The sequence below is a fragment of the Argiope bruennichi genome, chromosome 3, assembly GCF_947563725.1.
Source record: "Argiope bruennichi chromosome 3, qqArgBrue1.1, whole genome shotgun sequence".
NCBI classification, from domain to species: Eukaryota; Metazoa; Arthropoda; class Arachnida; order Araneae; family Araneidae; genus Argiope; species Argiope bruennichi.
In genome coordinates, this window is record NC_079153.1 from 31057951 (window position 1) to 31072003 (window position 14053).

The 14053-nt window shown below is 25.3% G+C and overlaps 1 protein-coding gene across 1 annotated transcript; it reads left to right on the top strand.

Moving 5' to 3' along the window:
- Positions 1 to 705: 705 nt before the first annotated feature.
- LOC129964183 (nucleolar protein 9-like) lies at positions 706 to 12945 on the top strand. Its single transcript, XM_056078903.1, has 10 exons — positions 706 to 1246; positions 4146 to 4375; positions 5698 to 5947; positions 6855 to 6977; positions 8195 to 8330; positions 9538 to 9727; positions 10227 to 10355; positions 11817 to 11978; positions 12367 to 12510; positions 12631 to 12945. The coding sequence occupies exons 1-10, from the start codon at positions 787 to 789 to the stop codon at positions 12883 to 12885; spliced, it is 2079 nt and encodes a 692-aa protein (XP_055934878.1). The 5' UTR covers positions 706 to 786; the 3' UTR covers positions 12886 to 12945.
- The last annotated feature ends 1108 nt before the right edge of the window (positions 12946 to 14053 follow it).

The following is a 14053-nucleotide window of genomic DNA, read 5'->3' on the forward strand; positions in this document are numbered from 1 at the left end:
GAATCACACCCCTCTTTGAAAAGTATTGATTACTTGTATTTGTGACTTTTTGATATTGGTTACGCAATAACCGCTCTTAAAATATTCGTCATCCCTAGTCAGGGGACTGCCATGTTGGAAAATGGATATGCTGTTGATGGTGGCCTTGACTAAATCTTGTGAAATAACAGCAAAAATGAAGCAATTTATTTTACTAATATTGAAATGAAAATTAACTAGGAGACGAAGAAAAGAATACAGTGCTAATAGCATCTTTACCTTTTCTGTATCACTATGTCTTTTGATATTCAAGTGTTTTAGTAATTTAGTTTAGTTATAGATTATAGAGTTATTGGCACAGACATATACAAAACAGCACGTCTTCCACTATTCCATTTCAATGTGTTTTTTTTATCAAAAACTAAATTAATAAAGGTATCATTAAATTAATGCATCATTTTCGATAATCCAAAGAAAATATTTTTTCTTAAAAAAGAGGGAATACAGTTGGAAGCAAAATTTGAAATTATTTAAGAACTAGAACTTTATTCTCAAAAATTATATGAATTAAAAAAATACCAATAGCTCCATACAAAGAAATACTCGTTGTGAGCTTTACAAGCAGCAAATGAAGTGATACATTTTACATGTATCACATGACCCAGAAGTAGCTTTCTTAATTTTGTTTTCAGAATTTCTTTATGAATAGTGGCAATGCTGATTTGTTTATTGTTTTGAATGTGCATGCCGTAATTTGTTAACCACGTTTCTGGTGCATAACGTGAAAAAATAATTGTATCGCAAATTATGGGGGATCAAGACTTATTTTTTGAAGATCGGCAAGGCAAAATTAATTCAAAAAAACGGAAGCGAAAGTTTATGAATCAAGAAACCAAAAATGTTTATAATTCAGGTGAAGTGGAAACAACCGAGGAACCCCGAAAAAAGCAGTCGAAATCGCCTTATAGTAAGGGACCTCGATCCTATTCACATAATGTAGACAAACGACATTCATCGGAGTATTCTAAGGACGGTAAATTTTATTCATCTCAAAATCGCAAGAATGTTGATAATCGGAAAAATGGAAATTCATTTCAAAGGAAAAAATACAATAAAAATGACATCGATGATAATTATGAGAGTTACAACAATAAAAAAGCTGATGCATTTCAGCCTCCGGAAAAAGATAAAAAGTTAATCGAATTAGTCTCTTATTATGAGAAAATACTACAAACACTGAAAAGTGGTTTATCTAAAGAAGATGCTGGTAATAAATTTATTTTTAGTAGCATTAAATGTATGTAATTCATAAGTAGAGTTTAAATTATCTACAATTGATTAATTGCATGTATTTAGTTATGATTAAAGTTCGTCTGTAATTATTAAAGTAATGTGTATGAATCTTTTTTGTTTGCTTAAGGTTGTGACACGCTTATTCAATACTTTCTAATAAAATTGTTAATATTTTTTAATTTATTAGTATTTTAGATTTAATATCAAATTATTTATCTGAATCTTTTATTGTACATATTTACGCATTGAAATTAATAAGTTGAATATACATATGTTATGAAGTTGATTTGAAAGCTTTTTTCTCTATAGTAAAGATTACAATCTGGTATAAATAAATTGTTACTTTTGTTTGAAAATGTGAAAAAAAATTGAATAATCATTTTGTCTTGTGTATGTTCCGTGTCTTTTGTTTGTATGTGACACACACATATATATATATATATTGTTATATATATATATATTGGACAAAGTAGTTTTTAGTTCATGCAAGCTCGGGTGCTTACGATACTCTGTATTTTAGGGATGTTTTTTAAAGTATATGTCTGTTTTTTTTAATAGAGCAAATATAAATTATAATAAAAAAAAACTAAGCATTCTAATGATCATTATGATAAACTTGAATATAATTTTTAATTGCTCATTAAACAAATTATTACATATAAAGTCTAACAAATGCAACAAAATTTTAGTGTTCTTTTTAATGATTTTTTATATTTATTTTTTTCATTTTATTGGTGGTAGTTTTAAAAACAAGTAATTTTTAAAGCATATGTTTAACTGTATTATAGATTATTTAGAATTGCTGTTTATATATATTAATAATAAAAAGAGACTATATAATAGTTTTCTAATCTGAACTGCTGATCTGATTTCACTAATTAGCATTCCATGTAAAAGCTCCTGACTTCTAGATGTATTGTCAGTTGTTGCCTGTCACATCTTTATCCCCATTTTTCAGAGAAATCTCAAAATGGGGATGCTACTTTAATGTGCATTCTCTATGAGAAACCAGTAGAAGTGGTCTTCTGGGACTTGCATAATCTCTAATAAAGATCTTATCCTTTTCCCACTACATAAAACTGTGAGCCTTGGATAAAGCTGCAAATATATTGCTTGGCATTGGTGAATGATAGTTATTAAATATATTTATTTGGCATGAATCTATCTAGAGAATATCCATTTTGGGCACCTTTTTTCAGTTGATTGACTCTAAAATTTGACACAAAACTATTATTGCAATCACAAAATCACATACCGAGTTTTGTTTATCCACGTCCTTGCATTTTGAATTATTTTGTTTGCATTCAATACAGATTAAGAGAAGATTGACCCCATTATACATTCAATATAGATTTCTACTTTAGATGCCATATCTTGTACCAAATTTTATGTACCTAGCTCTTCATTTCATTGTTTCCAAGTTTACTTGTACTTGAATAGACCAAGTTTCCGTAACTTTATTGAAAATCAGATAGAAATCTACAAATATAGTCATAACTCCCCATATCATATTCAGCCATCTAACTCAAAGCTTTTTTTTAATTAATGGGTTGGTCCACAGACAGACATAATGCCAAAAATGAGGTGCATTTTTTTTTTTTTTTTTTTTTTTTTTTTTACTTAATATAGTTAGAAACTGGAGATTCATCAAAATCGTGAATTTTCACTTTTGATTATTGCTATTGTTGTAGTTGTAAATTTGTGATTATATTCCGCATTTGTAAATTTCTTGTATCATATTTTTGTATGACAACAGTTAATTTTTCTTTTTGCTGCTACTTTATTTATTTTTATTATCATTCTTAGTTTTTGCTCTCTCTGATTTTTCTTTCCAAATGATGTTTAGTATAATAGTTATTATTTTTTCTTCATTAAATACTATATGATTTATATTCTTCTAAGCTTTATTGATTCTGCTTAATAAATACCATCACTATACTTCGTGCACAAGAAAGTAAAAGTGATAATAGAGTTTCCTGTCTGCAACAGCTTGAAGGATTTTATCAATTAATTTTACTTCTTTGAAGATTGAAGCTGATTTGACTAATTTGTATTTTCATAGCTAACAAATTCCTTATGTTTATTGTGCACATGCAATTTTACTATAGTGCTTTGCTTTGTTGTGATAAAATATAGTTTATAAAAGTTGGTTCTTATTGTTATATTAATACTTTTAATATGATCAGTAGATAGCTAATCTCTGAGGGTGTCTGTAATTTCAGTATTCATTTTTTTTTTTTTTTTTATCACTGAAGAGTTACATACAGTGTTTCAAACTGTTTATAAAAGATTATATTTTCTTTTTAAATAATTAAATTTTTGGTTAGCGGATTCTGGGTTTGAAAGTTTTATTCTATGGAAGAGGGTTTGATGTATGTTAAATCCATTCAGAATAAAATGTCTTTGTATAGGCCTAGGGTGAAAAATTACAAAGGAGGTGCTAACTCATGTGCCAATACAAAAAAACGATATGATGCATAGTTAAGAATTACATGATCCATCTCAAAATAATTTTTGTGTTATTTGAATATAACAAAACTAAATTTAGTTTTGATTGCTTGCCCAAAATTATGTTATGTAAAGTAATAAATCATTACGTGTTTCTTTTGAAAAATCGGAAAAATAATAAAAATTTTGAAAACTAAAATATATATTTCCTGAAATTGCAACAACTTCAAGTAACATTTATTTAAATATCATCAAATTATTTCATTTAGTTGAAAAGATTTGAACGAAGAAACAAAGTATTTATTCCCAATTTTGCTTTCTTTTTATCTTTCATATATTAAATTTTATAGTGAAAATTATATAATACAAACAATATGCAAAAAAGTGCTTTTTAAAACTAACAATTTTCTTTGTTTTGTTGATAGAAATATTCGTTTCTAATGTTCTTCAAGAAACAGAAGGATATGAAGTAAAATTGTCATCTCACCGTTTTAGCAGTCATTGCATAGAATTGTTATTAGCAGTCAGTGATGATCCAGCCATTTCTCGGCAATTTATGGTTGCATTTGCTTTGGAAAAAGAAGAAGTTTGCACTAATGCAAATGCTACTCATATTACTGAATTATTGTTAAATATTGCTATTCGAAATATCCAGGTAATTGAAATTTAATTTTTTTATAATTCAATATTAATAATTAGACAATATAATTTATAAGCTATTCTGAAATTCTGTTTTTTTTTTGTTTTTTTTTTAATATTTATTTAATTTTATTGCATTGTTAAAATGCTCTCCTTTTTCTATCTTCTGATTAAATTTTAATTTTTTGATTAATAAAACTTAGCATTAAAAATTTTAGATGAATTAAAAAGTAAAAAGTTAATTCTTATCATGCTATAAATCTAACCATTCTATAATTTGTTATTAGATTCAATTTATAATCTGCATGAACTTGTTTTCTTTACTGTGAAACAGTATTAAGTAAGTTACATAACTTATGAAAGAAAAAAATATGCCTATGAAAGAAATATCACTTAAGTCACTTTTTAATAAAATGATTTATTTTTTTAAAGCCAAAAATTGCATTTTGTTTAGTTTGGCAGAAGACACGTAGCAAATAGGTTAGTAAAAAGAAATCAGAATAAATAAATCAAATGTGAACTAATTTATTTACACTTATCTTACAGAAAAAAGTATGATAAAAAATGTAATTAGCAATTTATTATATCTATTCCTGTAGAAGAGAATATAATGGCAAAGTTATAAAGATAATTATAATCATTTCCCTAATAAAAACTAAAGATTGAATCTATAAAAATTTATGCCAATTTTCTCTTATATTTTCACAAAATGGGAAGTTTGTCTTTAGATTCAAAGTATTATAAAGAAGATGCTGTATGCATTTGAATCATTTCACATAAAATCAATTGATCTCAACCTTTGTTGTAGATCTACTTTTTGATATTAAAACTATTTATCAAATTTCACCCATTTTGCTAGTTGTTTTTTATTTAAAATTACACACACACTTGGATGAACTGATTCCAATTGAATGTTTTTGCAAAGAAATGCAATTGTTATATTAAGATTACAAACCAGATTTATTTATTTAGCTCAATTTATTTTTAATTATGTTCAGTGACAGATGTAATTACAAAAATGGATTTTTCAGGATGAGAGAAGTGTATAGCATGGGGTTTTGTCAGTGTTTCAAACAAAAAATATTTGATAATTACTATATTTTTAATTACTTTTTATATAAAATAATAAAAAGGTATTCAGTTATTATATAGCATAAATTATTAATATATATATAAAACTAAATTTACTAGAAAAACTTAATAAACCTAGCAAAATTATTATATCTATTCCATCTTGATACTGTCTTGTATAGTTATATTTACAATAACATTCTTCGTTACTTTCATAGTTGTCTTTATTTTAATTTATTTTTAAATCTCATTTTTTTATTTTTTTAGAACTGGTCCTCTGTTTTAGAACAAAATGAAGAAACTCCAGAAAAAGAAAATGTGTCTTATTTCATCACATGGACTTCAGACTTAGCTGAATTCATTGTTGAAAATTTTTGTTCATGTCTTCAAAACCAATATGCTTGCCATGTAGTTTGTTCAGTTATCAGAGCACTTGGAGGGGATATGAGTTCAGCTACTGACTCCATGAGCAAAAGATCTGCAGAACACAAAAAGGAATTTCGTAAACAGTATACAGGTAATTCTTTAAAACACTTTATAGAATCTTAGCTTCAATAGACATTTTGAAAGAGAATTTTTTCATTTTGCAATATGAGTTTTAATTTTTAATAAAAACTTGTATTCAAGAGCATTTATAATTTTATCTTTTATGGCTTAAAATCTGATTTATGTTTTATGGTTCCTCTTTCATAATTGTGACAATGATGCTTAGCAAATATCTTTTAATATTTAAACTGGGAAGAAAAATCCATTGTATAAATGTGTATTTCTTTGTTTCAGATATCTTAAATGCCTCTAAATAAAATTTAATGTTATTTACATTACTGAATTGTAAAGGTGGAATAGTCTTTTATTATGCTTAAGTCTAAAAATAAATGTAAATGTTTATATGCATCTTCCTTAACTTATGTGTCTGGTCCTGATTTGGATTTACTGGAGAATATTTATGTTGGTCAATTACAAATTTATTTTATTTTTTCATTTTGCTTATAAATTACTACTGTTTTTAAAAATCTCTTTTCATACAATTTTTAATACTTTATCACATTAAAACTTTTACTTTAGTTTACTTTTTCAAACCTCCATTATTTAATCTTATTCTTCAATGAATTTTTGCAAATTCAAAACACTTCAATATTTATCACTGTTTATGACAAATAAGAATGCAATTATATACCTATGAATTGAAAATAGAACTTATTAACAATAAAGTTTAATTAATACATTTTTTAGATTAATAAGATGGATTGGAAAGATAAGAGAAATAATGCTTCTCAAAAAATGTTTTTATGATTATGTTCTGTTTTTTGATGAATATCATTCAATTATATGTTTTAGTAATTTTTTATTAGATTATTTATTTTAAATTAATAAAAAAAATGTAAATAAAATTTTCCAATGTCTATTTATAATAATATTTCTAGGTGAATCAGTGTTAGAAGTTAAACAGTATACTGCACCTGTGGTTCTGGAAAGTATCCCAAAATTTTTTTGTAAATTTTTAAAGAAAATGTCAAAAGCATTATTAAAAATTGAAGACATTGTTGGTAAGTCTTACTAATTTATATTAATAATAAACATGTTGTTTGTTAATTCTTTACAAATCAGACCTTTTAACTTAAGACTAATATACTTTAGATAATGAAAATCTTTATTTTTCTGCAATTTTTTTAAACTTTAAATGATTAAAAACTAAGCCAAATTTTTTGGTGGGATTTATTTTGAAAATATTATTACAAAAAAAATTTATTTTGAAATTTAAAAAATTACTTTTTTAATAATATCAATTTATTTTTGTGTAATTTTTTCTTCACCTTCGCCTATTATTTAAAACTATATTTTTGCATAATTTCCAATCATACATTCCATTATTGCAATGAAATTCAAACTGTGTTTATTATTTCATTGTTAAAAGCAAAGGAACGAAATATTGTATATGTGTATATTTTAATTCAGAAATTAGAAATTAAAGTCTTCTTACTGTGAAAGTTAAAAGACAGTTGAACCAGATAACTACATTTTAGTAACACTGTGATGGCATGGGTTTTGACTCAATAAGGAAGATTCGCTTGCACAATAATTAGAACAAGTTTAAAACTATTGAAATAACACAGTTATAACATATTTCACAAAGAGAAGCTTAGAGGAACTTTCACCATTAACACAAGATATTGTACAATATCCCCACAGAGTTGTTAGATATTTTGAATGTTGGCCAATATCATTAAAATATCAAAACAATATTATATGCATTTTGTGCTAATAAGGTTTTGAGGATAGCATTAAATATATAAGCAAAATTAAACATGATCAATATTCCTAGTGAAATAGTTGGCATCCAAAGTCATCTAGAGCATTTTTAGCAATAGAGCTTGTCTCTTGCTGATATCTTTATATTTTCCACTTGTGAATATTGTTTATTAGTTAATGAAATGTAAGAAAACTGATTACATATTCTAGTGTAAATATCCCTTTTAATAATGAAATGCAAACAAAATCCTTGTTTGAAATTTTATTTTAATGTGAGGGTTAATTCAAAAGTTTGTTTTGTGTTTACTGTATTATCATTAAAATTATATATAAAACATCAAAATTTATTTTTTTCTTTGTCTACTAATACCCTTGTGTTACTTATGCATATTCTATTTGCAAAGAAGAATGTAATAATAAAAAAGCATTGGTATTTTTAAAGCAGTTATATTGAAAGTTATTTCATTTGTGTACTAATATAAATTTGTTAGCTTTCATGCTTTTCATTTTGTAGATTATGTTACTGAGAGTTCTTCTGCCACTGTGATAGAAACTCTTTTATGTATACTGAAAAAACGGCTTCCTAAACATTGCAAGAAACTCATTTTAGGCTTAGCTACAAATGTTTTTTCAGAAAGAGATAATAATGGGTAAGTTTAAAATCAAAATACATTTTTTAAGGAATAAAAATTTAATTTTTTCTTATAAAATGTTAAAATAATAATGTTAATGTTTTATATAAATGTTAAAATAATTAGTGAAAATGTTGAATTAATGTATAATTTTCTTTTTGAAATAAATGTATATTTCATTTCCTTTACTCAATGTCAAATATTTGTGTACTAATTGAGTTGACTTATATTTAAATATATTTTATTTTTACTTTAACTCCATTGATGTTGCTGCAAGCAAGCAAAAAATTTAGTATAATTACTTTTAGTTGTAAGTGCACCTTTTACCTCTTCCGAGAGAAATTGTATTACTTTGGTTATGTCATCAGGAAATGCCCGTGTTTGTTGGAGAGGATGGTGGGAACGACTAAGTAAATAATCGTTCCTTAATTAAATCCTCAAAAATTTCTGTGATATCCGTACAAATTGGATCACCTCACTTTCTAGATCTAACCAAATGATTCCTTCAAAAATCACTCGGTCCTATTACAAGAGGATCTATGACCACAACATATGTGGAAAAGCTCTTGTGGTGAAATTATTCTATGGTCGTGATGGAAAAATTCATTCTGCATCCATCATGTCAAAGGAAAGGAGATTACTCGTCCAATTCAACTGGTCATACCTCTGGAGGTTGACCAGGGTTCTGAGGATGTTGCAACAAGCAAGCAAACAATTTAGTATAATTACTTTTAGCTTGAGTAGCATCACCCTTTTTTTGTTATTATTCTATAAAACTATTTATATATTTGTAACATATTTATTGTGAAGCAATAAATAATACTAATGTCTCCAATGTATATTCAGTTATACAAAAACAGTGTTTTTCTTCAGAATATATCATTAATTTTCTTTTGAGTGGCATCACCCTCATATTTGTTGTTATTCTGTAAAAATACTTATATACTTGTTACATATTTATCGCAAAGAAATAAATATATGTTATACCAACATCTCTCATTAATTTTGTTACTATACTGTGTATAAATCAATATTTGAATGTCTTTGCACACGTTTCATCTTTTTAATATATCAGTGTGTCTATTTCATTGGAATGGATTATGCCACTAGCAACTAAATAGAGCTAATGGATATCTTCTTAACATTTTCATTTTAAATTTGATAAATTACAATTTGCATTTATATTAAGTTATAAAATGTCATCTTTAAAATTTCATTCTTGCAGAATTCCTAAAGCTTTCACTCACAGAAATTGTTCCTTTGTGGTAGAAAAAATGTTTGAAGCTGCAGATGAAGAGCTACAACAACATCTATGGAATGAATATTTTGCTGATTCCTTAGAATCTCTTGTTACTCATTCAGTAGGCAATTTCATTATCCAGAGACTTTTTGATGTTGTTGAAAGCAAAGCTCAGGTATGTTATTGTTGAAGTTTCATTTTTAATTGTTGTGAGAGTCAATTACTAAAACTGCCTTTACTAATAATTTCATACATATTAAGTCATTCATTTTCAAATTTTACTGTGACATATTGCTGGCAGCTTAACTCTTTCACGCCTGACAAGATATCCAAGTATATTTAAATCAATGATTTCTTTTAAAGAAAAAATAAATTTTTTGGAAAATGCATTAAAATACAACCAAATGCAAAAGGAATAAAATAAAACTATATCTATAAAAAAAATTTAATTTGCTCATTTTTACTTTGTGAGTATGTGAAATAATATTTTTATCTACGTGCAGCCATTGACGAAAAATAAATACTATTGGGTGGATTTAATTTTAATTATTTTTTTAAGTTCATATTGTTAAAAACAGAATATTCTTATTCAATTTGCATAGAAACGGATTTTGAAGCTGTTTACATTTAAAATTTAATAAAAACTTTTTCCTATATCTTTCTTTTATTATTAGTTTGAGTTGATGAATGAAAAGATTGGAAGCATGTTTGACAAAATTTTGGGCTGCCGCTATTATGGGCTGTTTATTTCAATAGCAGGAGCTTGTAATCGTTTGAAAAGCCAACAAGCACAATTTATGAAGGTATGGTCTTTATTATAGTTAATCTATGTATTTATATCATTATTTATATCTTTTCGAGTAATTTTCTTGATTTCTTTTTATGATTTTTCTAAATATATTTGTTTAATTATTTAACAACGTATTTAACCTTCAACTTCCAAGCGACTAAAGAAATTTGCAAATATAGTATTGGAATACAAACAAGTATTTTTTTTTAAAAAAAAAAAGAAGCATGTTAGAAACATAGACTTTAACAAATAATTAAATAATTGTTACCAGGATATGTAATCAAAACACCATTAAGAAAATAATAAAATTTTACATGATCAGTCAATTATGCAATTTGTTCTATTATTATTTGAGTGAGTTTTGTGAGCTTTCTTAACTAAGGTTTCAGGGAATTTTTACATACTCAATTATTTATAAAATCATTAGTATTAAGAGATTTGTAGAAAATCTTAACAACTATGCAATAGTGCATGCTGTTGCATTTGTTTTTGAATGTGTGTGTATTTATGTTCGTAATAATTTCAAATTAGCTGAGCTTTTAAAGTAATTTCATAATTGCACAAACTCAGTCTTCACTGTAACTTTAACTTTGAGTTACACTGATTTTTAATCATAGAATCAAAACACTGAGCTTTGCAAATTCTTTCTAAAATATATGAGACCAAAGTTCTTTCTCACATTTGCTCTTTCATCCTTTTTGCTTATCTATTTGATTCACTGTAATGCCATGGCTTGGATAAAAAAATATTTGCAAGAAGCCACCATTATTATCATCTATATAGTGGTGGTTGGGAATAGAAAAAAAACTTTGAAATGTTGAATCTATTGTAAATATTTTATCCTTATCTGCAACTTCAAATGATTTTCTGTTTTTTAATAAATCATTTCTAAAATTTTCAAAACTCTTCCATGTGTGGGTATGTAATATTTTTTATTAGAAAAAAGTTTTAAAAATTCTTTGCAATTATTTAAAATCAACAACAAAGAAAAAAATCTTTAAGCATACACAAAAATTACAAGAACAAACTCAATGACTGCTTCTTCAATCAAATCATTTCTAAAATTTTCAAAACTCTTCCATGTGTGGGTATGTAATATTTTTTATTAGAAAAAAGTTTTAAAAATTCTTTGCAATTATTTAAAATCAACAACAAAGAAAAAAATCTTTAAGCATACACAAAAATTACAAGAACAAACTCAATGACTGCTTCTTCAATCTAAATTTTATACATACACCAATGTCACACACACATATATATAATATTCATACAATTGTGTTGTATTAATTGTTCACTAGACTGAAAGTATTTGCTCATTAATAATTATTTGCAAAAAATTTTTAGGACAAAGTGTCTCCAGTATGAGATTTTAAAGAATATGTAATATTTATTTTTAATAATTCCTTTTATATGTAAAATGTTTATTGCAATTTTTATTTTTGATGATTTAAATTATGTTTCTGTAAACATTTAGAATATAATGCATTGCCTTCAATGTTTCGAACCAGAAGAGAAGCAGATTCAATTGGTTCCATGTCTTTTAAGCTTCCGGATATCAGATCAAACTGAACCTTTTATATGTTTACAAGGTTCACTACTTGTTCAAGCCATTTTGAAATTTCAAAAGCCCATTAAGGTAAAATATTATAATTTTACGACTAATTTTATATTTAATCTATGCAAATCTTTAAATTTTATGCAATGAAATTTAATAATAGGCAAGATATTTCTTGTTGATACATAAAATCGGTACTTTCTTAATGTAATATATTTAAAATTAAAAAAAGAAAAGCCAAAAAGTGTTTAATTACATCCCTTCCCTCTTTATAATGATTCCCCTCTCCTATATTGTAGTCTTCTATTATTAAAAAAATCATGTTGCTAATTCTTTTTGTTCTTGGGATATTATTTAATATATCTATAATGTACAATATTTTTAATATATTTTGGAACATATCTTTAAATATATCTCAAGATATATTAAAAATATAATGCTGACTTTTTAAAAGTAATTTATCTTTCAGGTTGTAAATAGCATACTTAATATGAAACCACAACAGCTTGGATATTTAGCTTGTCACATACAAGGATGTCATGTTCTCAATGCATTCTTCAGTAGCAGTACTGTTGGAGAAAAAAGCAAAGACAAACTTATACAATCTTTGAAGGTAAGTTTTTTTTAATAAATAAAATAATTTTGTAATGAAATTTTTTAAAATAAGTTGAAATGCTCATGATGCACATTCAAAATTATGTATTTAAAACTAATATCTCTATATCTTTTGCAGCCATGTATAGTAAACATAGCATCTGATAGAAATGGTAGCCTTACATTGTCACGTTTGTGGATGCTTCTTACTATGAAACAGAAAAGCTCAATGGCACAAATTTTAGTACAAGAAGAAAAGACATTAAATGGCAATACTAATGGAAATGTTCTCCTGAAGAAATGTGGTATCTTCTATTTTAAAAAGAATATAGAAAAATGGCGAGAAATTCAAAGTAAACTTTCCCAATGGGGAAATTCAAATAAAAGAATGTAAATAATTTTTTATAAGATTGTAAAAATCTATTATTTAAATAAAAAGATTATTTTTACAATGTGATGGCTGTAGAATTATCAAGCTCTTAAAAAGAAATTAAGCATTCATGAAAACCATTTTATTTTTTGTGTTTGGGTTTCCATTATTTCAGAATATCTTTTTCTTTTATAACCAGAATTTTATTTATTTTATTTTGATTACATAATAAATAAAAGGGTTTTTTTTACAAAATTCCAAAACAAATTCACTTCTCTATGAACATAAAAAAAAAAAAAGACACATTTGTAAATTTCTTGAATTTATAAAAAAATATTTGAATTTGTTCTTACTGTGCTTTGTACAAATTTTTGGACTCTTCAAACCCTAGCTTTCTATTTAAAATATTTGTATACCATTATTATATTTTTATTAATAAAAGTTCATATGTTTAAAAATTTATATTTTATATGTAAAGCAAATCATGTATAATGGGAGCGTATGATTACATAATCATTTCAATTGTGAAAATGGCAAAATAATTTTTGAAAACAGGGATCTTTTTAGTGACTTAATTGTGTAAAAATTTTCATTTTGTGATTTTTTTTTAATTTTTGTAACCTAATTTTGGTCATAACACTTTTTTTTTTTGCCATAATATTTGGTAATTTTTTAATTAAATTTCATGATTTAAATCCAATTAATGATAATCTGAATAAAACTATGTTTAATACCATAGTTTTTTTTTAAAAAAAAATTACTTTTAAAAGCATTTAGACATCATAAAGATGTGATACATTCTTCTGCTCAGAATAAATTTTCAGAATTTCTAATAAATACTTCTAATACTTTCTAATAAAACTTCAGAATTTCTGCTCAGAATAAATATTTCAACAGGTTTATTTTAAACTGAGAAGAACTATGTTTGACTTTTATATCTGTATTGATTTTTAATGGATTCTTGCAGATTTTTATTTTTAAAATTTCTTTTTATCAGTTTATAAAAATACCATACAAGTATGTTCTATTGAAAACTATTAAAATATATGCTTACATAAAATATTTTATGCATTTTCAGAGTAGGCAAGCATTTTATTTGTTGATTTGAATAAAATGTAGTGTTTTTGTTTGTTTGCACAAATTCAAAACTACTTAAATGGGCCCAAAATAAAATGTTTGATTTATCTTTAAT

Coding starts and splice junctions, on each gene's coding strand:
- LOC129964183 (XM_056078903.1), top strand. CDS start 787: ATGGGGGATCAAGACTTATTTTTTGAAGATCGGCAAGGCAAAATTAAT. Junction 1,247..4,145: donor TTTATCTAAAGAAGATGCTG/GTAATAAATTTA, acceptor TTTTGTTGATAG/AAATATTCGTTTCTAATGTT. Junction 10,356..11,816: donor AACAAGCACAATTTATGAAG/GTATGGTCTTTA, acceptor GTAAACATTTAG/AATATAATGCATTGCCTTCA.